General features: G+C 44.1%; 1 protein-coding gene across 2 annotated transcripts; it reads left to right on the top strand.

Annotated features, from left to right (window-relative positions):
* On the top strand, positions 1-27,992 carry ccdc92ba (coiled-coil domain containing 92Ba). 2 transcript variants are annotated; one of them, XR_009656867.1, is made up of 5 exons: positions 1-351; positions 2,529-2,673; positions 3,853-3,900; positions 20,860-21,612; positions 23,239-27,992. XR_009656867.1 is itself a non-coding variant. In XM_060943979.1 (4 exons), the coding sequence occupies exons 1-4, from the start codon at positions 340-342 to the stop codon at positions 21,540-21,542; spliced, it is 888 nt and encodes a 295-aa protein (XP_060799962.1). In that variant the 5' UTR covers positions 1-339; the 3' UTR covers positions 21,543-27,992. The 2 variants fall into 2 exon arrangements, 1 of the variants encoding a protein (XP_060799962.1); XM_060943979.1 differs by having other exon boundaries at positions 20,860-27,992.
* Positions 27,993-27,994: the final 2 nt, after the last annotated feature.

Below are 27,994 nucleotides of genomic sequence, written 5' to 3'. Positions count from 1 at the left end.
CAGCACGCGCGCATCGTGCAGACCGGAAGGCAGGGCCACGCGCACGGAATATCAGCGCCGTGTAAATGAGTGATTGTTGCTGTTTTCCGGAAAGGAGCCGTAGGCTCGTGTTATTCACGGCGTGTGTAATCATATTCGATCGCATCCCTTTGCTGGCCATCAGAGCGATGTTTTAACGCTTCACTGGCCAGCAGTCGTGCCTCCTCGGAAGATGTCGTCTGGGTTTCATCCTGCATTGTGTGAACGGAGCGGATTTCAGCTCAGACTGTATTTAAACCTGCAGCTCTGCCTGTGAAGCTTTGTTTTCCTGGTTTGGGTGTCACGGTGCCGCCTGCACTAATGGAGAGTCCGGTAGGTGTCACACAGCACAAGCAAACTGCCTTAGATTTTGTTATTAAACACTTTTTTTCTTCCACATGTTGTAAATACACTGCTTGTATAAATATAGTTTGAACTCCATGTTGGGAACCATGCATCCTGTAAATATGAGCAGTAGAGGTTTGGCTTACCTGTGTTAACATCTTCAGTGAAAATATGTTAAAATGCATGAATTGTAGTGAGCTTTGTAGTGGTGATTTTATGAGTGTTAGATCAAATGACACAGATCTGACCTTCTGTCATCGCAAATTAAAGATTTCATCTTAAACCCAAACAGCGCATTAGAAACCTTTATTTGTCACATGCACAGTGAAATTCATCCTCTGTACTTAACCCATCTGAAGTAGTGAACACACACCCAGAGCAGTGGGCAGCCCATACTACAGCACCCGGGTAATGGTACCTTGCTCAAGGGCACTTCATTCGCCCCACATTAACCTAACTGCATGTCTTTGGACTGTTGGGGAAACCGGAGCACCCGGAGGAAACCCATGCAGACACGGGGAGAACATGCAAACTCCGCACAGAAAGGCCCTCGCCGGCTGCTGGGTTTGAACCCGGAACCTTCTTTCTGTGAGGCGACCGTGCCACCCACTGGACACTCAGGATAAATATGGGCTTGAACCTACCTAATTATGGAAGGTCATACCAGAATCACTGCAGCTGAAAACTGAAACAACATTCGTCAGCATCCATCCATCCATCCATTATCTCATCTCATCTCATTATCTGTAGCCGCTTTATCCTGTTCTACAGGGTCGCAGGCAAGCTGGAGCCTATCTCAGCTGACTACGGGCGAAAGGCGGGGTACACCCTGGACAAGTCGCCAGGTCATCACAGGGCTGACACATAGACACAGACAACCATTCACACCTACAGTCAATTTAGAGTCACCAGTTAACCTAACCTGCATGTCTTTGGACTGTGGGGGAAACCGGAGCACCCAGAGGAAACCCACATGGACAACATGCAAACTCCGCACAGAAAGCCCCTCGCTGGCCACGGGGCTCGAACCCAGACCTTCTTGCTGTGAGGCGACAGCGCTAACCACTACACCACCGTGCCGCCCCCATCCATTATCTGTAGCCGCTTATCTTGTTCTACAGGGTTGCGGGCAAGCTGGAGTCTATCCCGGCTGACTATAGGCGAGGTACACCCTGGGCAAGTCGCCAGGTCATCACAGGGCTGACACATAAAGACAAACAACCATTCACAGTCAATTTAGAGCCTCCAGTTAACCTAACCTGCATGTCTTTGGAGTGTGGAGGAAACCTACGCGGACAGAACATGCAAACTCTACACAGAAAGGCCCTTGCAAGGCCGCGAACCCAGGACCTTCTTGCTGTGAGGCGACAGTGCAACCGCTACACCACCATCCTGCTCCATTCGTCAGTATGTGTTCATTTATTTGTTCAACTTCAGTACCTGCTTAATCCTGTCAGGGTCATGGTGGATCCGAGAATACACCCTGGATGGGACGTCAGTCCATTTCAGGGCATCATACACACGCTCATATGTAGGAGCAATTTAGATACCAGTGTGTCTTTGCAAGATGGGGGGAAAACAAATAAACAAACAAATAAAGAAAACCCAGTGTAAAGCCATAAGGGCTATCCACATATAAAGTGATTCGCTCATTGCCCATCACTTTGCACCTGACATTTGGTTGTTAGTGGACATTCAAGGCTCTGATTGTCTCGGTATTCCTTTCGTATATTTATTGATAACGCCACATTGGCATCATCTGTCAGTCAATGCATTTGTATCCTGTGCAATTGGTAATTGCTCAATCACATTGCCTCGCCTCAAAGTTGAGATGAGTGTAACTCTGTAACCACCCATTTTGTGTCACCAACGGTTATTTTGAGTGTCATCACTACAAGTCACTGAATTTCATTGAGATTCCATGGTCTCTGGTTGCTCCAAATCTGCTCGTCTCTTCCTGTACATATGCCCCTATATAAATATTGGGAAGATAGAAACTCCATACAGACAGAAATCTGAACTCAAGATCAAACCAGGAGACCTAGAGCTGTGAGGCAGCATTCCTACAATGTGCTGGCCCTGCATGTTCATGTACCGTAGATAAGAGATGGTGTAGTGTTTTTCTTAACACTTTTATTACTTTTCTCCCCTTTCATTTCGTAAAGCGGCCACAGGTGGTGATGGACAGGAGTGCACTAGCGAGGCAGGTGGAGAGTGTGGAGAGAAGCATCATATTCCTGCGGCAGGAGCAGCTGACACTGCTACACGGCTTACACCTGGAGATCCTGTCCCTGCAGAAACGCTGCACAGGTGAACCTAAAGAATGCAAATGCTCCAATACATGCACGTGTGCACATTCACTGAACATATAACATATGTGCAAAAATCCTGAGCGGGTACAAGTAGTAGGGCTAGTAGATGGGACAGCTACAGGAAGTGCTGAAACAGAGGCTTTTATCAGCAGAACGGCTGACTTTACAGGGGTAGTTTCAGAAGTGCTGAAACAGTACTGCTGCAAAGCAATCCATAAATACAGGCAATTTCACCAAGGAGATATTTTTGCGAACCTGTCTTATTATGAATCCAGCTGTGCAGAGCTGGAATGTAGTGACAGGAATGGCTGACACCGTAAATTACGATATAAATACACATCATATTTTTCCAATTCCACATCTATACGAAAGTTCTGAGTCTTATCCAGTTCTAATCATCTACTGAGCCGAACCAAGGTGACTCTGTAAGATTTTGTATTTCAGTGACGTGAAAGATACAGGTGTGATGGCATAAAATGTAGTACGTCAGTGGGTTGTTTCAGAAATATGGCATGTATGATCTGATGCCAATCCACTGTGTCCCTATATTACAAGCACCTCATTATGTGTTTTGAGAGTAAGCCAGCGTAATAATGACAATTGAGGTTCCCTTCAAGACCTTAAATGAAGGATGGTATTGTAAGATGTGTATTACAGTTCTTACAATAGCACATACAAAAGAAAGCTTGTGTCAGTCAGAAAGGATATGTGAAGGTAGTATAACAGAGATACTTGATGTAAGCACACTGTATGCTGCCACGCCCAACCAAAGCACATTAGCCCGAGCGCACGCAATAGCTGGACTATACCACTCATCTTCCTACTCGAGGAAGAGCTGCAGCTCTGTTTCTCCCCCTTTCCATCTCTCTGTGGGATGGTGCAGACTCTGCCGAGAGCAGTGCAGGTCAATAGCTTCCTGGCAGCACGGGTTTTGTGTAATACAGTACGAGGTCCACCTGATCCTGTCTGTGGATCTGCTGAAACAGCTCGAGGAGTTAAAAAGGGAAGCGCTCGTGCATGTTCATGGCTTTGTCTCCGTCAGTTTGCTGAATGAGACGTAGGCTATCATGAATGATAAAAATGGGTAAGATTTCAGTTCAGTTACACAGAGCAGCATCTGTTTCAGCCCGTAGATGAATTTCTTGTCACTAATAATTGCCTGTCGCTTATGTTACAGAACTGACCCATGAGCTGAATTTAAAGCCTCCTGGCAAAAGTCAAGCAGGTGAGTTCTCAAACATTCGCACAGGTACAGAGACACAAAATGGCTCCAGATTGCTTTAACCATGATAACCCTCATCCCTGCTGTCAACTATCCAGTATGGCGATATATTGAGTCCATAGTCAAATATAACTAGGTTTCTTGTTATGTCTCAAATGGCCCTTTTCCACTACCCTTTTTCAGCTCACTTCAGCTCGCTTCAGCTCACTTCAGCCCGACACGGCTCGCGTTTCGACTACCAAAAACCAGCACGACTCAGCTCGTTTCAGCCCTGCTTAGCCCCTAAAACTCGCACCGTTTTGGAGTGGGGCTGAAGCGAGCCAAACCGTGCTGACTGAGGTTGGGGGCGTGAGCAGACACTCCCCTGTGCACTGATTGGTGAGGAGGAGTGTCCTCACATGCCCACACACGCCCCGCGAGCACGCTGGGATCTGTAAACACCACAAACCCGGAAGAAGAATAATTATGAATTAGGAGAATTTCTGAAGCCTTATGCGCCTCGCCTCATCTATACGCTCTTGCCAGTATCTGTCCGCATTGTCGGTGACAACAAGCCACAGCACCGAGACCAGCAACACTAACGACTCCATGTCCTCCATGTTTATTGTTTACTATCCGGGTCGTGAGACTACCGCTTAAAAGATCACTGAATCAGTGACATACAGAGCATCGTGCATGAGTTCGCGGAGCGCAAGGCTCGCCGTATGCCCTTCAAATAATGCGCGCAGTAGGCTATTGATGTTTTATTATGAGTCATGTACAGTATGTCGCCTAATGTTTTTTTGTTTCTGAGTTACATGTTCGTTTGAAGGACTTAATGTACAAAATAACATAGTTGCACCCCGTAGTGTTGAAATTGGTAAACACAGTGCATTCAGTGAGGTTTGCACCGCCCTCCTTTTATTTCTGACTCTTCCTGTCAGCGTTGCAACCTCTGAGCGCTCATTCGTATGCCCTTCAAATAATGTGTGCAGTATAGGCTATTGATGTTTTATTATGAGCCATGTACAGTATCCTAATGTTTTTTGTTTCTGAGTTACATGTTCGTTTGAAGGACTTGATGTACTAAATAACATAGTTGCACCCGGTAGTGTTGAAATTGGTAAACACCGCAGTTGCGGACATTTTGTAGCCTAAAATGATGTTATGATAAGCTTTAATAAAGGGCCCGGTCATTTGCCCCGCCCCCGGCCCGGCTCTGACTTGTTCCGCCACTGTCACTGATGTCACTGTTTGCGCTGCTTAACGGCATCACATGACGTCCACCCACTTTCGCTAACTCCACCCAATGTGTCCACCCACTTCCAGCCAGCACGGTTCAGCGCGGTTGTAGTCGAAATGCAACTCCAACAGCCCCGCTCAGCCCGACTCGGCACGGCACGGCTCAGCCGCGTTTGTAGTGGAAAAGCGGCAAAAGTCAAAGAGTCCCATATATGTTTTTCGTACGTACGTTGGGGAGTGCCTGTTAGAGAGCACACTCTGTCTAGGCCGTCGGCATGGTGAGGTAGGGTGGCCAGTTCCTTTCCTCGCCGCCTTTAACTTCCCCAGTGTTTCCACCAGGTCCCCATTCACTGCTGGGTGGACAGGAGGCAAGCCCCAGATCACCGTCCGAGGCGAGGCTCGAACCGGGGACCGTTCGCTTAATGGTCTAGCGCTCTAACCACTTGGCCACTTATGTCTAGTTATGTTAAAAAAAAAAACAATCAGGAATTGCTGAAACAGCACCACAGTCCTTTACAGCAAAGCATTTCTGTTTGAGGATACAAAATCAAGAGTTTAATAAATGATAACAAGTGCAAAATGTAAATTTTTATACAGAAACAAGCATGTTTTCCACTTAAGCTGGAGTACTGTGCAAAAGTCTGAGGCACGCTGGGGGTTTTTTTCATACAAACTTTGTTATCGGTTTGTATTTTATGACTTCTGTATTATCGAGTCAGGACAAAAACATTTTAGAGCTCCAAATGTTCGTTTTCCAGCACAAAATTAAGTGTTACAGAAAAAAAGTTTGTCTCGGAGCAGCATATTACATAAGAGAGCACTTTTCAGGTTAAAAAAAGAAACCGTAATAAAGACTACTGGGTTTTGGTGCAAAATTAAGAAGCGAGTGTGACAAAGTGTCCAGAAGAAGGAAAAGAAAGAAAGCACAACTTTATTCATCACACACTTGTGAAATTCCTCTCTGCATTTAACCCATCTGAAGCAGTGAACACACATGTGAACAATGAGCACACACAGAGCAGTGGGCAGCCATACTAACAGCGCCTGGGGAGCAGTTGGGAGTTAGGTGCCTGGCTCAAGAGCACCTCAGTCCAAGGCCATCCTATATTAACCTAACCGCATGTCTTTGGACTGTGGGGGAAACCGGAGCACCCGGAGGAAACCCACGCAGACACGAGGAGAACATGCAAACTCCACACAGAAAGGCACTCGCCGGCTGCTGGGCTCGAACCCAGCGACAGTGCTAACCACTACACCACCGTGCCACCGGTTCTGTAAGATGCTCAGTAAAACCTACAGCTCATTTCCTTATAAAACTGCACTCACTGTACCTCAGACTACTTTTTTTTTAAGGCAAAGGGTCACCTTACACCATATATTGACTTTGTTTCATTTATTATGGCTTACTGCTGTCTCTAGTATTTTTTTTTTTTTTTAACGTTGAAACATTTCATGTCATTATTTTTAAGCCATTTTTGGTCAACAGCATTTCTTTACATGTGCCTAAGAATATTGCACAGTTCTGTATATTTAACAGTAAGTCATGTTTAAATTAAATGTTTGCCTAGAATGCAGCCTTTTAAAATCCCTTCATGTTCTTTTTGAAGCATACATCTGTTATTTGCTGTGCGACAGATCCTATCATCCTGTGTGTCAGCTTTGGTGCACTAGCCAGTCTGTAAAAAAAAAAAAGTGGAACGGTCTCCCAAATGGCATAACAGAAAAGCTCTTGCGCTATTATTGGGAGACACATGCTCAAATCCTGATGGAGCCATGAGAGCAAAATTGGTCGTGCTCTTTGGGTGGGAGGGATGGCATGCCCTCTTTTCCCTGTTAGTCACAGCGACACGACTCAATCATGGCTGTCTGTGAAGTCATGCATGTGGAAGAGGGTAGCATCTAACCCTCCTCAGTTAGTAGTTGTAGTGTAATAGGGATAAGCTGGCTGGTGGGTGGGAATTAGAGAAAAAAATTGGAGGGAAAATGTAAAATAAAATCACTTTTTGGACATTTGTGATTGTTTTTTACTTAAAGTTTTAAGCATCTGTTTGCTTTGAAGCTGCTTCAATGCTCAACACTACACTTTTTTTTATTGTAGGGCTGTTTCACAATCATGGTTGTCTTTCTGAGGGTGGGATGGTGGTGTAGTGGTTAGCACTGTCGCCTCACAGCAAGAAGGTCCGGGTTCGAGCCCCGTGGCCGGCGAGGGCCTTTCTGTGTGGAGTTTGCATGTTCTCCCCGTGTCCGCGTGGGTTTCCTCTGGGTGCTCCGGTTGCCCCCACAGTCCAAAGACATGCAGGTTAGGCTAACTGGTGACTCTAAATTGACCGTAGGTGTGAATGTGAGTGTGAATGGTTGTCTGTGTCTATGTGTCAGCCCTGTGATGACCTGGCGACTTGTCCAGGGTGTACCCCACCTCTCACCCATAGTCAGCTGGGATAGGCTCCAGCTTGCCTGCGACCCTGTAGAACAGGATAAGCGGCTACAGATAATGGATGGATGGTTGTCTTTTTGAGGGTGGGACGGTAGTGTAGTGGTTAGCACTGTCGTCTCATAGCAAGAAGGTTCTGGGTTCGAGCCCAGTAGCTGACGGGGGCCTTTCTGTATGGAGTTTGCATGTTGTCAGCATGGGTTTCCCCCACAGTCCAAAGACATGCAGGTTAGGCTCATTGGTGGCTCTAAAATTGACTGTGTGAATGGTTGGTTGTCTTTATGTGTCAGCCCTGCGATAACCTGGCGACTTGTCCAGGGTGTACCCCGCCTCTCGCCCATAGTCAGCTGGGATAGGCTCCAGGATAAGTGGCTACAGATAATGGATGGGTTGTCTTTTTGAATAACACCAACTAATTCCTGCACTGAGGTCCAGTATATATACACTGGAGTTTCTTCTACCTTATTTTATTGGGACACACCCGCCCTACCTACAGCAGTAATGTCTCTTATAAGTACTTCTAAAAATGTCTGTAAGAGTCGAATGCGGTCTCAGTTTTGAGCTTGTGGTCTTTTCATTTAATTCTGCTTTAATTATTACACTTACATTTTACTGGTTAAATTCACAATTGCATTTTTTCACACTAACTAGGTTTTACTTTGGGACGGATACGTTCATTCACAATAGAAAGATATTTAAGTGGAAGTTACTTTTTTTTGTAACCTAAGTGCCTCTGACAGGATCCTTTGTCCATCAAAAATGTCCTCTCTGGAAAACACTCACCATATCATGAGGTTGTAAATGATTTATTAAGAAAATATTTACAACCTCATGATATGGTGCAGATGCGAGACACATCTGCAGCAGAGCTTCACATGTGGTTGAATGTGAATCCGTCAAAAAGTGTCCCCTCCAGAAAACCACAAGCATCATCACCATTTCAGCTGTTATTCCAGTTAGCACCATGTACAAACATCGCTGCACGGTACTGAAAATTTTGTACTTCAAATCACAGACATTTCAGCAGTTTTTCACTTTGTATACCTGACTCTTGTGGACTATAAGAAAGTGGGTCAGTTTTAGAAAGGCATGATGTGCCTCTTCTCAAAACATGTAACATGTCCAGTATCTGACCTGTAATTTCCATCTCAAAAGGTGATTTTTGGCAGCAAAGAAACACAAAATTATGAGGTTTGATTTTTGGACTATTGTGGACCTGAAAAGTTTGTGAAACCCTGATTGTAAGTAGGTATAACATTGTAATAATAAAATATGTAATATTTTTGTACAACCCCGATTCCAAAAAAGTTGGGACAAAGTACAAATTGTAAATAAAAACGGAATGCAATAATTTACCAATCTCAAAAACTGATATTGTATTCACAATAGAACATAGACAACATATCAAATGTCGAAAGTGAGACATTTTGAAATTTCATGCCAAATATTGGCTCATTTGAAATTTCATGATAGCAACACATCTCAAAAAAGTTGGGACAGGGGCAATAAGAGGCTGGAAAAGTTAAAGGTACAAAAAAGGAACAGCTGGAGGACCAAATTGCAACTCATTAGGTCAATTGGCCATAGGTCATTAACATGACTGGGTATAAAAAGAGCATCTTGGAGTGGCAGTGGTTCTCAGAAGTAAAGATGGGAAGAGGATCACCAATCCCCCTAATTCTGCGCCGACAAATAGTGGAGCAATATCAGAAAGGAGTTCAACAGTGTAAAATTGCAAAGAGTTTGAACATATCATCATCTACAGTGCATAATATCATCAAAAGATTCAGAGAATCTGGAAGAATCTCTGTGCGTAAGGGTCAAGGCTGGAAAACCATACTGGGTGCCCGTGATCTTCGGGCCCTTAGACAGCACTGCATCACATACAGGCATGCTTCTGTATTGGAAATCACAAAATGGGCTCAGGAATATTTCCAGAGAACATTATCTGTAAACACAATTCACCGTGCCATCTGCCGTTGCCAGCTAAAACTCTATAGTTCAAAGAAGAAGCCGTATCTAAACATGATCCAGAAGCGCAGACGTCTTCTCTGGGCCAAGGCTCATTTAAAATGGACTGTGGCAAAGTGGAAAACTGTTCTGTGGTCAGACGAATCAAAATTTGAAGTTCTTTATGGAAATCAGGGACGCCGTGTCATTCGGACTAAAGAGGAGAAGGACGACCCAAGTTGTTATCAGCGCTCAGTTCAGAAGCCTGCATCTCTGATGGTATGGGGTTGCATTAGTGCGTGTGGCATGGGCAGCTTACACATCTGGAAAGACACCATCAATGCTGAAAGGTATATCCAGGTTCTAGAGCAACATATGCTCCCATCCAGACGACGTCTCTTTCAGGGAAGACCTTGCATTTTCCAACATGACAATGCCAAACCACATACTGCATCAATTACAGCATCATGGCTGCGTAGAAGAAGGGTCCGGGTACTGAACTGGCCAGCCTGCAGTCCAGATCTTTCACCCATAGAAAACATTTGGCGCATCATAAAACGGAAGATACGACAAAAAAGACCCAAGGCAGTTGAGCAACTAGAATCCTACATTAGACAAGAATGGGTTAACATTCCTATCCCTAAACTTGAGCAACTTGTCTCCTCAGTCCCCAGACGTTTACAGACTGTTGTAAAGAGAAAAGGGGATGTCTCACAGTGGTAAACATGGCCTTGTCCCAACTTTGAGATGTGTTGTTGTCATGAAATTTAAAATCACCTAATTTTTCTCTTTAAATGATACATTTTCTGAGTTTAAACATTTGATATGTCATCTATGTTCTATTCTGAATAAAATATGGAATTTTGAAACTTCCACATTATTGCATTCCGTTTTTATTTACAATTTGTACTTTGACCCAACTTTTTTGGAATTGGGGTTGTACTTACTTCCAAGCCACACATTATTGGTCATGTGTCACATAGTGATAAGAAATTATATTTATTATATAGAGATTTTTTTTGAGCAATTTTGACAAAATACTTTTAAATGCTATAAATTATTTAACATTTAGCCATTAGCAGACAAGCCCAAAATCACTTCTTCTTCTCATATGTCAGCCATAGTTGACTGCTTTACTGCAGATTTGTTAGCTAGCTCACAAGAGCTACCCAGGGTGGACGTCAAGGACATAGAGCAGTGCCCACCCAACCATTCACACCTATGGGTAATTTAGAGTAGCCAGTGAACCTAACCACATGTTTTTGGACAGTGGGGGAAACTGGAGCATCTGGAGGAAACCCATGCAGACATGGGGAGAACATGTAAACAGAAAGGCCCCCGTCAGCCGTGAGGTTCAAACCTGGAACCTTCTCATTGTGAGGCAATAGTGCTACCCACTTCACCACCATAGCCCAAAATCACTGAGGAGTATTAATAACAAATCTCAATAAGGTTGTATTTAATGGGGGAAAAAAAACCTCTTAGTAATATAGCTCCCATTTCTCACTCTTTAGTTATCCAAGCAGAATTGAAAATACACCATATGTACAAAAGTGGCGGCACAGTGGTGTAGTGGTTAGCGCTGTCGCCTCACAGCAAGAAGGTCCTGGGTTCGAGCCCCGTGGCCGGCGAGGGCCTTTCTGTGCGGAGTTTGCATGTTCTCCCCGTGTCCGCGTGGGTTTCCTCCGGGTGCTCCGGTTTCCCCCACAGTCCAAAGACATGCAGGTTAGGTTAACTGGTGACTCTAAATTGAGCGTAGGTGTGAATGTGAGTGTGAATGGTTGTCTGTGTCTATGTGTCAGCCCTGTGATGACCTGGCGACTTGTCCAGGGTGTACCCCGCCTTTCGCCCATAGTCAGCTGGGATAGGCTCCAGCTTGCCTGCGACCCTGTAGAAGGATAAAGCGGCTAGAGATAATGAGATGAGATGAGATGTACAAAAGTATGTGGACACCTGACCATCACACCCATATGTAAGTTTTCCCCAAACTTTTGCCACAAATTTGGAGGCGCACAATTGTATCGGACGTCTTTTTATGCTGTAACATTACAATTTCCCTTCACTGAAACTAAGAGGGGGCGGTACGGTGGTGTAGTGGTTAGCACTGTCACCTCACAGCAAGAAGGTTCTGGGTTCGAGCCCAGCGGCCAGCAGGGGCCTTTCTGTGTGGCGTTTGCATGTTCTCCCAGTGTCTGCGTGGGTTTCCTCCGGGTGCACTGGTTTTCCCCCACAGTCCAAAGACATGCAGGTTAGACTAATTGGTGGCTCTAAATTGACCGTAGGTGTGAATGTGAGTGTGAATGGTTGTCTGTGTCTATGTGTCAGCCCTGTGATGACCTGGTGACTTGTCCAGGGTGTACCCCGCCTCTCACCCATAGTCAGCTGGGATAGGCTCCAGCTTGCCTGCGATCCTGTAGAACAGGATAAGCGGCTACAGATAATGGATGGATGGATGGATGGATGGATGGATGGATGAAACTAAGAGGCCCAAACATGTTTGAGCATAACAGTGCACAAAGCAAGGTCCATGAAAACATGGTTTGTCATGGTTGGAGTGAAATAACTCGAGTGTCCTGCACAGAGTCCTGACCTCAACCCCACTGAACACCTTTGGGATGAACTGGAATGCTGACGGCACCCAAGGCCTCCTCACCCAACATCAGTGCCTGAGCTTACTAATGCGCTTGTATCTTAATGGGCAAAATTCCCACAGCTATGCTCCAAATCTAGTAGAAAGTCTTCATGGAAGAGTGGAGCTTATTATAATAGCAAAAGTGGGATGTTCAACAAAAACACATGGATGTGATGGTCAGGTGTTCACGTACTTTTGGCCATATAGTGCAACTTGCGGCCATAGTTTGTCATTGAAGATGCCTATAGTAGCTAGATAAAGTAACAAAACGGACATTTTCTTCAGATACATGAAGTAAAAGTCAGTCATGGCTAGCCGTAAGATTTTTCTCATAAGGCTGTAAGCTACCTTAACTTAGCTAACCTGACCTAGCTAGCTCCAAGAAAGCAATATAAGTTAAATAACACCAGTTATTACAATAAGGCACTAATGTTGCAGGTTTTCATGCAGCATTTGGACCAAAGTTGCGAGCCTTAAGCAGGGTGCGATTTGTCAAAAAACCAGAAGGGGGGATGTTTTTTTTTTAATCATGAAACGTTACAAAATTAAGGTAACAATAGGCTAACAGCTCAATAACATCCGATGATATCAAATGAATAACACTAAATGAAAACGAACACTAAACCAGAGATAGTAAATTCATCTTCCTATCTCTCTGACTAAATACACGAACACTAACACACAACAAAGTTCGCCTTGCTTGTCGCGTTGCTGTGATGTTTCTCTCCCTCCGGATTAAATGGACAGTGACTCGAAAATCACTAAAATATATGAATACTAAATGAACAGTTTGCTCTGATGGCGCAGTTCACATTGTGCGCAGCTTTCCGATTTAAACTGTTTTTTTCTCATCCTTATACTTCCTGTTTCATGGACTGTAACGGATTTGCTTATTTATGCCGCTTTTCCACTACAAACGCAGCTGAGTCGGGCTGAGCCGTGCCGTGCTGAGTCGGGCTGAGTCGGGCTGAGCGGGGCTGTTGGAGTTGCATTTCGACTACAACCGCGCTGAACCGTGCTGCTGGAAGTGGGTGGACACATTGGGTGGAGTTAGCGAAAGTGGGTGGACGTCAGGTGATGTCGTTAAGCAGTGCAAACAGTGACATCAGGGAGCTTTTAAGCGGTAGTCTCACGACCTGGATAGTAAACAATAAACATGGAGGACATGGAGTCGTTAGTGTTGCTGGTCTTGGTGCTGTGGCTTGTTGTCACCGACAACGCGGACAGATACTGGCAAGAGTGTATAGATGAGGCGAGGCGCATAAGGCTTCAGAAATTCTCGTAATTCGTAATTCTTCTCCTTCCGGGTTTGCGGTGTTTATAGATCCCAGCGCGCTCGCGGGGCGTGTGAGGACACTCCTCCTCACCAATCAGTGCACAGGGGAGTGTCTGCTCATGCCCCTAGCCTCACTCGGCACGGTTTGGCTCGCTTCAGCCCCACTCCAAAACGGTGCGAGTTTTAGGGGCTAAGCAGGGCTGAAGTGAGCTGAGTCGTGCTGTTTTTTGGTAGTCGAAACGCGAGCCATGTCGGGCTGAAGTGAGCTGAAGCGAGCTGAAGTGAGCTGAAAAAGGGTAGTGGAAAAGGGCCATTAGTAATTTTAATACAGAATTTACTTTGAAATTATAATCAGACACTCCAACGCCCCCCCTAAAAAAAAAATCGGCCGTGAAAAAGGCGGCATCCGCCAAAAGGCACGCTGTTTGCATCCCTGCATGATAGAACGCAAAGATATTGTTATTATCTACAATGTATCTATTTGCTGGGGACGTTCGTGAACATCAAAGCTGCCACTTCGGGTCATTTTGAAAGTGAGTGCAATGTAGACCATAGAAAACTGTCACAACATGCCTGTCGTCAACTTTTTTTTTGGTTTGTTTGTTTGTTTTATTGACGGGGTTGTCCCCGAGGATTTTTTTTCAGCAGAGATAAAAACCAGAGGGGGGGGGGGATGATCTCCACCATCCCCCCCCAGCAAATCGCACCCAGGCCTTAAGAATCCTACACACCATCATACAGTTAGCATTAGCCCACATTGTCCTCTCCGATGAAGCAGTCCTGTGCACTGCTCCTTTTCTCCTCATGCTTTTTTTAACCTCTCATGTGAGAACAAGAAGAAACTCCAATTCAAATCTCAAATATTAGAAATGTAGTTTTTAAACTGATCGTATTGATCAACCAGTTTGTTCTTTGTCAGTTAATAATTTACTTATTAATGATTCAATGGTTCCTGACTGAAGAATTGGCATTATTTTTTTCACTTCACTGCAAATTTGCACAAATATATTTATATATCTTAATAGATAAAGGGTTAATAGAAAGTTGTACTATTTTAGTGCTGATGCCAGAATTTCACAATCGTGCTTTCTCATCATCAGGCCACATCTCTCCTGATCTCTCCCCCACAGACTTTCTCCTCCTCTCTGATAAACCGATCCCTCCCTTCCCCTCCCTTCTCTCCTCGTCAGTACAGTCCCACTGGGAATATCCAATTACTACTTGTTTTTTTGTTTTTTTTTTTCCCCTCGCTGAGATTGTATTAGTCAGAGAGACAGAGAGGATGAGGGCAGCAGGGGTGTAGTGACAATTACTGAAACATTGGGCAGAACCATCGAAGTGATTTAACACGAAACTGAATTTGGGTAAACAGCTTTTTTAATCGGATTAATACTTAAGGATCCCATCACATGTGCTTCAACATTTTGCTGCTTGTAATACACATTTATTTGAAATCCTAATTTCATCTAATATGATGTCAAATCTGCCAAGCTGGATCAGTCAAGGTTTTAGAAGGGAGAATGGAGGGAGCCTAAACGATCGGGTGGGTAGTAATGAGGATCAGATAACACTGCATTTTCTATATTCGCTCCATGAGCTCATCTGAGTTTGACCTGCTGGGCGGCTGATGGACTGGATGTGACTGGGGAAGGAAAGGCATATTAGCATCAGGGAACACCTGCAGAGACCTCAGAGTTACTGCAGCCACATGAGAGAAGGAAAAGGATTGAATATAAAATATTATTATACATACAGGACACTTTTTCCGTGGAATAAAAACATTTATTTTTTTCGCAGTCCGGTTTCCATCAAATCTCGCGCTCTGATTGGCTGGCGAGCGAGTCCGTATCCTACGGTATGGACCCCAGTTACAGACCTCCGGCAACTTGCTTGTTCACAACAACAATAAACATAGTAGCAATTTTTGTCAACATTTATTTTCGCATTTCTCAGGAGAATAGCATTAATTTTACAGCATGGATAGCGATAACGACAGTGTTCACAACGAAAGCGAATTTTACTACCCTGAGGAAGAAGAAATAAAAGAAAACATTTCAGGAGAAAGCTAAAAACCTCTAAGTGTTGCTAACGCTGAGCAAAAACATGGCTGAATCCTGAATGACTCAATTTTGTATAAATAGAGGACTACATAGGCAGCAAAATGTAGTTTTTTTTCCTGCCATGGAAGTGCACTTGTATACTGAGGAGGAAGCCATTTGCATTACAGCCGTGAATGAGGATTCAAAATAGCATTAATTTTACAGCATGGATAGCGATAACGACAGTGTTCACAGCGAAAGCAAGTTTTACTACCCTGAGGAGGACAAAATAGAAGAAAACATTTCAGGAGAAAGCTAAAAACCTCTAACTTGCTAACGCCGAGCAAAAGCATGGCTGAATCCTGAATGACTCAATTTTGTATAAATAGGGGACTACATAGGCGGCAAAATGTAGTTTTTCTTCCTGCCATGGAAGTGCACTTGTATACCGAGGAGGCCATTTGCATTACAGCCGTGAATGAGGATTCAAAATGGCGGCTCGCCTCGCCTTCGCTCGATTTTCCCTTTTGGGCGCTCTCGTTTTCTGTTAGAATTTGGTAAAGAAAAAAATATATATATTATTTACCAGCTGGGAGGTCTGTATCGTGAAATACCGTGACCGAGGTCTTGAAAGTACTGAGCGAGGCCCTCTGGGCCGAGGTCACGGTATTTCACGATATGGACCTCCCAGCTGGTAAATAACATATATTTATTTTTTTTGCGGTCCAAATCCTGCGACACTTTGACGGATTCACATTCAACCACATGGGAAGCTCTGCTGCAGATGTGTCTTGCATCTGCACCATATCATGAGGTTGTAAATATTTTCTTAATAAATCATTTACAACCTCATGATATGGTGTGTTTTCCAGAGAGGACATTTTTGATGGACAAAGGATCCTGTCAGAGGCACTTAGGTTACAAAAAAAAGTAACTTCCACTTAAATATCTTTCTATTGTGAATGAACGTATACGTCCCAAAGTAAAACCTAGTTAATGTGAAAAAATGCAATTGTGAATTTAACCAGTAAAATGTAAGTGTAATAATTAAAGCAGAATTAAATGAAAAGACCACAAGCTCAAAACTGAGACCGTATTCGACTCTTACAGACATTTTTAGAAGTACTTATAAGAGACATTACTGCTGTAGGTAGGGCGGGTGTGTCCCTGTAAAATAAGGTAGAAGAAACTCCAGTGTATATATACTGGACCTCGGTGCAGGAATTAGTTGGTGTTATTCAAAAAGACAACCCATCCATTATCTGTAGCCACTTATCCTGGAGCCTATCCCAGCTGACTATAGGCGAGAGGCGGGGTACACCCTCGACAAGTTGCCAGGTTATCGCAGGGCTGACACATAAAGACAACCAACCATTCACACAGTCAATTTTAGAGCCACCAATGAGCCTAACCTGCATATCTTTGGACTGTGGGGGAAACCCACGCTGACAACATGCAAACTCCATACAGAAAGGCCCCCGTCAGCTACTGGGCTCGAACCCAGAACCTTCTTGCTATGAGACAACAGTGCTAACCACTATACTACCGTCCCACCCTCAAAAAGACAACCATCCATCCATTATCTGTAGCCGCTTATCCTGTTCTACAGGGTCGCAGGCAAGCTGGAGCCTATCCCAGCTGACTATGGGTGAGAGGTGGGGTACACCCTGGACAAGTCGCCAGGTTATCGCAAGGCTGACACAGAGACAAACAACCATTCACATTCACACCTACGGTCAATTTAGAGCCGCCAATTAGCCTAAAATTCAAAAATTCTATTTATCTCATTTTATTAAATATAGGAATGCATTTTTGGTAGCCATTTTGTCACTGCTATAGCAAGTAATGAGTGTTTGAAATATGCTATGTAACATATCAGTCCATATGTCAAAGCAGTGGCCGTAAACGAGATTCGTTGAGACCTGTGCGAGACATCGTAGGACGGAAGTAAAACGTACAGCGGAAATCAAAAAGACGCGCGCCCTCTTTCGAATGCTGACGTAATCAAGCCGGAAGGTTTCCCTGTGTCTGAAATCACTCCCTACTCACTATAGTGGGGACGCCATTTTGTAGTGCTGTCCGAAACCTTAGTGAGGATTATGTGGGAAATGCGCTCAGTATAATATGTATTTATTATTTTGAAAACCCACCAGCCGCCTGATCTGGCACATTTTAATTGTGCGACAGTAATGACATAAATACCAGCGCGACGGACTCGTCCTTATCCTGTCGTCTTTCCAACTTTCGAAGTCGTATGGAATAATCTCCATGTCACGTATGCGAGGGAGGCAGATGTATGTGCAGTAGTATACAGCAGCGTTTCTCAACCTTTTTTCAGTCACGGCACCCTTCAGAAGTATGCAAATTCTCAAGGCACCCCCATATAAAATATACGGAGTCACACTGACCATACGCTGACCCCGGCAGTGACGTTGTAACATGGGAAAGGGGGCCATGAGACAAATTTTGATGATGCATGAGGCAGCAATGATCTGCATTAGTGTAACTATTGTTTTTTGGAATTTTAATTCATTTTATTTATTTCAATGTTAGAATATATAATTTTTTGATGGCACCCCAACGAAGCCAGATGGCACCCCAGGATGCCGCAGCACCCCGGTTGAGAAAGGCTGGTATACAGTTTAATAAAGTGCAGAATATATATACAGAGACAATATATACACAGGCAAACAACAATCCAAAATGGCAGGCTAGATCAAAAACGAGAATACAGGCAAAAGGGTCGGTCGAAGCGCAAACAGTACATCAAAGGCTAAGCGAGGACAAGAACGAGAAACGGGTACAAGGATCGTGGAACAGGAAATCAAGACAACAGGTAGAAAGGCTCAGTAATGCGTATCGTAATACTTCATGATGCAAATGCATCAGCACGGTCCTTAAATAGGCAAACACACAGTTCCTTAATTGAGCTCAGGTGCGCCTTGTTCACGGCGCGCATGCTGGAGTCCACTCGGCGCGCGCGCAGCCCGAGCCACGCCTTCAGGTGCATACGCTACAGCGCGCAGGACCGACACTCCATCACTGATGAAGCTGGCAAATCTCAAAATGAATCTAAATTGGAATGATATGGCGATCCGGCCGCTGTGTAAACGGTTTTCAAAATGACGGCGCTGACACTTCACGTTTGAAGTCTCACACAAGTCTCGTGAAGATCGCTCAGATAAGCAGCACCTAACGTGGACCATACGAACTACATCCAACATGGCTAAAAACCGAAAAGGCTGATCAGTGTAATATAATATACCAATATGAGTCACGATATAAGGTTAATAAAACCGAAAACATAATTGAATAACACATTAATTAAGAAATAAAGCAAATTTCAAAATGACTTCAGTTCCCCTTTAATGATATTCTCCTGCTTATTTTCTTTTAAAAAAAATTATATATTTCTTTTTTTAATCTTTGTAGAGCAAAGAAAATTAAAAACGTTCAGTCGTTAAAGCCTTTGCGTACAGACCCCTTCGCATGTTTGTAAACAAACCAACCGTTGCCAGGATGCGCGCGCAGCCTGGACTCAGAAACAATGGCGCTGCCCATAGACCGGCATTATGAGCGGTCAGATTATGCCAAACAATTGTCGTTACAAGATCGAGAATGCTACATAAATAAGTTAACTCTAACAAGTGGACATCGCCTACCGGATCCGCATTTAATTAAAGAGTGGACGGACGATGTTAGTAAGTTCCCTGGTATACAATGGCCAGATATATACTCGTACCTTATTGACAAGACTTCAGTGTACACCCACGAAAAACTTCGTGCCTACAAGTCTTTAGACGCATATGATTGTTATGTGCGGGCATGTACAACTTGATTAACAATGGGCCATTCATATTCATTTTGTTTTAATCAAATTATGCCAGTGATGTGATGGCAATGTGGCTTTAGCTACAACAGCAAATAGCAACACTAAACAGCAATTTGCAGGAGGTAATGGCATGAAAGGAATGATAGTGTAAAGAGTGCAGCTAAGAGAAATCAGAGCTGCGTAAAAAGCGAGAGGCAGAGAGCAGAAATGAAACTGAACGGGGCGGGAGCTAGGTTAGAGCAGTCAACGTACTGTAAGTTGGCATTTAGAGCGAGGGCACACAATTTTACCTTTCCATCCTTGCTTTAAAATTGTGATTTTCGGCATACACAAATAATGACGGCACAAAATCTGGACTGCTTGAGTCAAGCGAGACCTCTCCTACAAACAAAACTGCATGCAAAGCTAAGTTAACATGCTAACAATATTCATTACATTGTGTAACTATGACCCAGCTAATCAGACAAACGCTACCAAAGTATTTTGCTACATCAATAAACGAAGACTAGAAAGAATAAAAAAGAAAGATTTAATAAATAGCCTGATCTTACCTGTGATGAAGTGGGCGCTGCAAACCCGCGCATTTTTGATAGTGCTTTCATCCCAGTCTACACGTTTGATGGCTTGTAGCCATAGACGTCGGCGATTTTTTTTTTTTTTTGAATGGGTGAGATCCTGCTGGAATTCTGTACATTTTAACCCCATCACTGCTACGATTCTGACACCCGACAACACAACAACTAGGCATCGCCGAGTCTTTTTTGAGTCCAGGCTGCGCGCGCAATTTCCTCTTACGTATGAATGACGTTTACTGCGAAGGGGTCTATATAAATGACAGAAGGATAAACACTTCCTGTTAGTCCCCTATGAACCACGTACAGAGCTCCCAATGTTCTCAGTGTAATTAGTTTAGCCTGTGATTTATGCCTGATATATTATATTATTGTTTGATATATTGTACTATTATGTGCATTAGCCATCCAAGGGTCTAGGTATTTGATTGGCTTAAATAAACGTACTTGAATAATTCGCCATCTGTCTCCCAGTGCTGCACTCTTATTTCATGTTCCATTTCCGATAAATATTTTAGGTGGACAGCTTGCACTTTATCTGAATGGCTGCTGATAATAAAGGATAACATTTTCCTTTTAATGAAAAATACACAGAAATGTAATTAACAGACGCTGTATAACTCCAGTATAACTGAAGAGCAGACGCTCAGTCAGCTTTTTGTATATTGTGTAATAACCCTGGACAGATGGTACATCCTGCTCACGGCTGATTGATGTTTTAGGATTTGTTCAACAATTCTCAAATCCTTGCGTATAGTCTCTCTCTGTCCTTTGCCTTTGTATGGCTTTTCCTTTAAAACCCCATCAATTATTTAGCCTAGTTGTTAATATGCTTACAGAGCCATTAAAAGATTGTCCATACCGTATCTTGACTACCGGTTTCATTTGAAGCTCACATGGGAGAGAAGCATGGGCTGTGGAGTCAGGCATGTGATAGCTACCAGGTAATGACACTGCTTAAATAGCTTTCCTTTTCTGTGTGTGTGTGTGTGTGTGTGTGCATTGCTAGAAGTACATGAGGAAGAAGAGCTGTTAGAGGCGCGCTGTCAGGCTGTGGAGAGCAGACTACAGGAGCAGCAGCACTCTCAGGAAGAACTACGTGAGGAGCTGAGCCACAAGGGGGTGCTGGTGGGAGCTCTGAGGGCAAGCCTGAAGGAGAAAGAGCGCCGCTTCCTGGAGGAGCTCAAGCAGCGCAGCCACAGGAGCACTGCGCTGAACACCGAGCTACAGAAGCAGACCAAGACTGCCGCCTACCTGTCGTTCCAACTGCACGCTGCCAGGCAAAAGCTGCAGCAGCAGCAGCATCGCAGGAGACAGGAAGTGGTCGGGACAGAGAATCCGTCCTCCCTCAGCCTGTCTCAGCATGATAACTTCACTGCACCTACAGTCAAACCGAAAAGGCGCAGCGGCGTCAGGGCATGCTCACACCTCCGAGCTGAGCGGGCCAGAGAGTGCGTTCCTCGCGAGAGGGTGATGGGTCCCGAGGAGCCCACGGCCATGCCCGACCCTGCACTCTTCCTCCACCCACGCAGACCGGTAGCGGCTCGACCATTTCAGCATCGCACACAAACGCTGCAAGGGGCAGTGGGTGGAGAGGAGCCAGATGAAACAGATCAAGGAGACTCAGCCAGCAGGCTGGTTGCCACGGTCCCTGTAAAAACAGTCGCTACTGCTGAGAGCAAAGCAAAGTGACAGTGCTGTCCTGCAAAAATGGCCTGCTTCTTTCAATGCTGTTTACCTCTTATTGACTGCATTGGCACCGGTGGACATGTTTTTTCTATATTTGCTTTATAATTTGATTTTTTTCTTAGCCCTTAATTTAAAAAAAAGACAGTAAAGGCCAGCGAACTGGCCGCTGTGCACAGTGCCGCTGTGTGGTTTTGCCTTGCGTTAGGAAGGACAGCCATAGGGCAGCTCATAGTTGTCCACGTGGTGCGACACTTGTGTGTCTTGGCTATTTGTTACTAACGTGTCCCTGCTCTTGAGTGCAGCGGTCTGACAGGTTTTGTTGTATGGAGGCAAGTTTTGTTGCGAAACAGTATGATCTTGGTAATTCTACATCATATTTCCACACTTTTCCAAACAGGTGCACTGCAGTGAGTGCACATTTTGAAAACGCCTGCTTTTTCATTATCATAATTTGGTCGTTCAGTAATAAAAAGAGCCAGCTGTTTTATCAGTACAGCTGTGTATAATAGTAGAGGGTCTGTTTGCTGTAGATCAAGGCTCAGGGGTTACTTAGCGTAGAGAGTTTGAGAGTCTGTGTGTTTGTAGGTAGTATGAGCTTTAGGAGAATCATGAAAGGAATCACATTTTAGTTGTGTTAGGAATAAAAACCCTGACATTAACTCTACTGGTTTTAGAATGTTTCACATTTGGTCGCAGGTGGTCCCTGATTGATGACTTGGCAGTTTTGTGCATCCATTAGTTACCCCTTTTCCACCAAATCGGTTCCAGGGCTGGTGCTGGTTCACAACTCGTTCAACTTGCGAGCCAGCTGAGAACCAGTTTGCTTTTCCATAGCTCAGGGTGCTAAGGGAAGCCATGTCATTACGTCGCTGTATACGTCAGTTACGTCGTTGTATACGTCAGTTACGTCGCTACGTTTGCATAAACCTTGGCGCGAATATCAAAGCAAAAACAACATGGAAGAAGCAACAACAACAATAATAATAATGGATGACTTTGCATTTGTACAGCTGCTGCTTCTCGTTGCTTAAAAATGGCGATCTTTCGCGGTCTTGTTATTGTTGTTGGTCTTAACAACTCCGCCCCAACCCCCCCCCTGACATAAGCGGTTTTTTCCTCTGGCCCAGCAGAGAGTTGGTTCTAGCCTGGAACCGGTTTTTCTGGCCCCAGAGCCAGTTCTTTGTCAGTGGAAACAGAAAACCCAGTTCCAAACTAAGCACTGGCCCTGAACCAGCCCTGGAACTGCTTTGGTGGAAAAGGGGCAACTGACAACCTCAGACCAACCTTAAATGACCCATAAACAAACCATTCCCAGACCAAACTTTTTTTTTTTGGAGTTAGTTAATTTATGTATTGTAAAACAAAACAAAAAAAACCCCAAGAGGTCCTGGTGTGCTTCACATTTTGCATTATGGTTTAGAACCTAAAGGCTTGCCATACATATACTAGTGCATCTCAAACAATTAGAACATTGTGAAAAAGTTTAATATTTTTCATCAGCTATTTAAGAAATTGAAAATTTCACATATTCTAAATGCATTACACGTAACCTAAAATGTTTCAAGCATTTTTCTATTTTAATTTTGATAATTATGGCCTACAGCGTAAAAAACAAAACAAAATCTCAAAATACGAGAATATTTCATTTAGAGTTTGAGTAAAACAGTATAAATACCATGTATCTCTCTGTCTAATTCAGTACACAACCACAATCATGGGGAAGACTGCTGACTTGTTGGTTGTCCAGAAGACGATCATTGACATCCTCCACAAGGAGGGTAAGCCACAAAAGGTCATTGCTGAAAAGGCTGGCTGGAAAAGGTGCACAAGCAACAGGGATGACAGCAGCCTTAAGAAAATTGTCAAGAAAAGTCAATTCAAGAACTTGGGAGAGCTTCACAAGGAGTGGATTGAGGCTGGTGTTGGTGCATCAAGAGCCACCACGCACAGATGTCTTCAAGAAAGGGGCTACAACTGTCTCATTCCTAATATCAAGCCACTTCTGAACCACAGACATCATCAGAAGCATCTTACCTGGGCTAAGGAGAGAAAGAACTGGACTGTTGCTCAGTGGTCCAAAGTCCTCTTTTCAGATGAAAGTAAATTTTGCATTTCATCTGGAAATCAAGGTCCTGGAAGAAGAGTGGAGAGGCACAGAATCCATGGTGTTTGAAGTCCAGTGTGAAGTTTCCGCAGTCTGTGATGATTTGGGGTGTCATGTCATCTGCTGGTGTTGATCCACTGTGTTTCATCAAGTCCAAAGTCAACGCAGCCACCAATCAGGAGATTTTAGAGCATTTCATGCTTCCATCTGTTGACAAACTTTATGGAGATGCTGATTTCCTTTTCCAGCGGGACTTGGCACCTCTACTACCAAATGGTTTGCTGGCCATGATATTACTGTGCTCGATTTGCCAGTCAACTCACCTGACCTGAACCCCAGAGAGAATCTATGGGGTATTGCCAAGGGGCGCATGAGAAACACCCGACCCAAAAATACAGAAAAGCTGAAGGTCGCTATCAAAGCAACCTGGGTTTCAGTAACACCTCAGCAGTGCCACAGGCTGATCGCCTCCATACTACGCCACATTGATGCAGTAATTCGTGGTAAAGGAGCCCCAACCAAGTATTGAGTGTATAAATGAACATACTTTTCAGAAGTTGGACATTTCTGTATTGTAAATCCTTTTTTGATTGATCTTAGGAAATATTCTAATAATTTGAGATAAGCCTCGGTCACAACCGGACGTGCGATTTATTTATTTTTTGGCCGTGCAATTTTTGGCATTTCCCAAATCACTGCGTTTTTTTTTTTTTTGTTTGTTTTTTTTTGTTCGTGGAGAACGTAGTTGTGGTGACCATGAAGGAGTAAGATCACTGCGCACCCAACGTACAACCCGGAAGTCGAACGTGCGTACCATGCACGAAATCTGAGCCTGCTCGGACGTACGGCTGTCGCTTCATTTGTACAGCCAACGCACCTTCAAACGTGCACTAATCGTACTGACCGTGCGTTCCATGCAGGCTTCATATGAAGGTTGAAAGAACTGCGCACGATCTGTACGTTGTGCGTACCAACGGCGTTCGTTTGTCGCACTGCGGCGATTGGAGAGGGTTATATATATTTCAGCATACTTTGGTTTCTCACTGTGAAAATGGCAATCCCTCCGCAAAGACTTCGTCTCAAACTCCTGGCCTGCTGGCCACTGTCGTGGTCTTCATCCTCCTCCTCACTGCTCCTTGTCCTCTCTCTCTCCTCCCTCTCTGCCGCCGTCTCTCTCTCCTCCCTCTCTGCCGCCGTCTGTCTCTCCTCCCTCTCTGCCGCCATCTCTCTCTCCTCCGTCTCCGACACCTTTTCTATCCTCCTCTTCCCTTTTGCCTTCGGCATATTGAATTGAAGCGATGAAATGAAATTAAATGAAATTGGGTTTTCTCTCAATCAAAGCCTACGTGTACAAATGGCCGTAGGCACCCCTGCAGCTTTATCTACCCGAGTTTTCGTGCGATTGATGCCCTCTCGCCGTACGGCCAATGCACAGCTGACTTACTTGACACGCTAGTCTGGTTAACACCAGACCATATCACAAGTGAAATATGGTCTGGAATCCGCCTATTGAATTTCTCGTAGGGGAGGTGTGGTTTACGATTGTCAACGGTCGTTTATTGGACGTTGCGAATGTCTATCATTTGGCGTATACGTAGCCCATGGCCAATCATGGCAGTTGTACCTGGTGACGTAGTTAGAGCGACGAAGAAGAGAAGGAAAGAGAAGGAGAAGGCAAAACAAAAATAGGAAAACAATGGCACCGAACGATTACTGCCGTTTGTGCAAGACAAAGCTTGATCGAAAGTTTGGTTCGTATCGCTCGCCGCCATGTTAAATGTGATCCGTAAACAGTCCCAAATAAACTACAAGCTTCCGTTTGTCAAGTAGTACGCGTCACCGTCTTTCCACCCCTCCCCACTCTCTGATTGGCTCCCTAACTCAGGCGAGCCTTTAGACCATAGTTTCCATGCTGTCTTTTCAGATCGGAACGATTGTGCAAAGCAGCATGGGATTTCCCAGGCTATTGACACGCATGGATGACATACAAAATATCTGAACGTGCGTTGGCCGCACTAATTATGTATGTGGGGCGCATGACACACATACGGAGTCCGCAAGTGCGACGTACAAAAAAAATTGACATTTTGCCCAAACCTGACACCAGTAAATCGTACGAAAGACGCACGTCGGCTGTACGGAAGACACACGAGGCCGTAAGTTTGTCTTGCAACCTGAAAAAAACATAAGCGCCCGTAGAGTTTGTTTGACATGACAAAGAACCTCTACGGCCAGTCTACGGCTCAAAAATCAGCACGTCACACGCGCGCCCTCCGTGCGTTTCTTTGCGTTTTTTTGCACGTAGACCGGCCGTAGGAGCACGTACGGCCGGTTGTGACCGAGGCAATACTGGATTTCCGATTTTCATGAGCTATAAACCATAATCATCAGAATTAAAACAAAAAAGGCTTGAAATATTTCACTTTACATGTAATTAATATGGAATATATGAAAGTTTACCTTTTTGAATAAAATTATGGAAAAAAAATCTAACTTTTTCATGATGTTCTAATTGTTTGAGATGCACTAGTATGTACAGATGGGTGACAAATTAAAGGAAAAACCAACAGCAGGTGTCTTTTTTATGTTTTGGGCCACCATCAGAAAGAACAGCTTCAGTGAGCCTTATCATAGATTCTGCACAGTCTCTGGAACTGTCCTGGCTGGATGAACACCATTGTTCCAAAAGATATTCACTCAGTTCGTGTTTTACTGATGATGGTGTTGGAGAGTACAGTCAAACATGTTGATCCAAAATCCCCAGACCTCAACCTCTTGGGTTGAGATCCGGTCACTGTAGAATTTCATCATGCAGGATTTGAATTCTTTTCATGCTCACCAAACCATTCAGTGAGCCCTTGTGCCCTGTGAATAGAGAAGGAGTCATCCTGGAAGATGAAGATCTACTCTCGTCGGTAAAGGAATGTTTCATCGTCAGATCACGGTGATCAGTCAGAATAACTTTGCATTGAATTTGATTTGCACTGACTTCTGGCTAAGGGGATAACTAAACCCATACGTACAGTATACCAGCAAAGTGATGTCCACAGCATAACAAAAACCACCAGTTTTTCCTTTAATTTGTCACGTGTCTAAATCTGCTTAAACATACAGATAATACCCAAACTAGAAAACGACAAAAATGTTTGCCAGTGGATTGTGTGGTATGATGTAGACTAGAGACCGTACTGGTAGCACTGGTCAGTATGTGGAAAGAGCATGGACGCCCTCAACTCCCCAAAAAATTATATAAAGTTATATAAGACAAATATTTGAGAAAGAAATAAAAAAGGTGTTGTGCTGCAGTATCTAATGCAAATAAATAAAAAAGTATAAGTATGCATGATAAAATGAGAGCGAGCAGGGAGTTGAAATCAGAGATGTGTGTCCCTTTAACAGTGAAACTGACAAAAATTTGTGTCAAGTGCCAATCTGCAGTAGATAGTGGTTTGAGATTTACATTATTTAGTAGATGCACTTATGTAGAACGACATACCCAGAGCAGCTAGGGGTTAGGTGTCTTGCACAAGGGCACTTCAGCCATTTCTGTTGGTCCAGGGAATTGAACCAGCAACCTTTTGGTCTCAAGGCTCCTTCTCTAACCGTTAGGCCATGGTTTCCCCGAGAGCTTCCTAATACTAAAACAAATGGAAAGAGAATAAAGTCTCTTTTAAATTCCACTTACACTGTTAACACAAAAAGGAGCAAGAGTCAGTTGCAGCCTTCCAGGTTCACTTTTCACTGCTTAACAGGACTGAGTTTGAGTCGGTTTACGGTTATTTAGCGCAAAAGTCTTTCAGCACAAGTTCTAAAGTCTCTTAGCACAACTCTAAGTTCTTTAGCACAAGATCCAAGAACGCTTCATCTTTATTATGAATACTTACTGATCATGTTTAAAGATGTTTGATGGATCTTTTTAAATGAAAGTTGCCGAGATTCCGATCGAAAACGAGCAATTGTATTTCCCCACTCCGCCATCTTGAAACCGCCATGTTTGATGTAGCCCGTACGTTAGTCACCAATCCTCCCTCCAAATTATTTAACCTAGCACGTACCCTGACACAGTACACCATGACAGCCAACTTCCAGGTTTGTTTTGTCTTTATTAAAGTACTAAGCTTAAATTGTATCATATTTATTATTTACAGTTTTCTAATTTGATAAAGAATGGGCGGCACGGTGGTGTAGTGGTTAGCGCTGTCGCCTCACAGCAAGAAGGTCCGGGTTCGAGCCCCGTGGCCGGCGAGGGCCTTTCTGTGCGAAGTTTGCATGTTCTCCCCGTGTCCGCGTGGGTTTCCTCCGGGTGCTCCGGTTTCCCCCACAGTCCAAAGACATGCAGGTTAGGTTAACT

Source organism: Neoarius graeffei, chromosome 17 (assembly GCF_027579695.1).
Source record: "Neoarius graeffei isolate fNeoGra1 chromosome 17, fNeoGra1.pri, whole genome shotgun sequence".
NCBI classification, from domain to species: Eukaryota; Metazoa; Chordata; class Actinopteri; order Siluriformes; family Ariidae; genus Neoarius; species Neoarius graeffei.
Note: the sequence above shows the minus strand (reverse complement) of the source record. Positions and strands in the feature narration are given on the sequence as shown.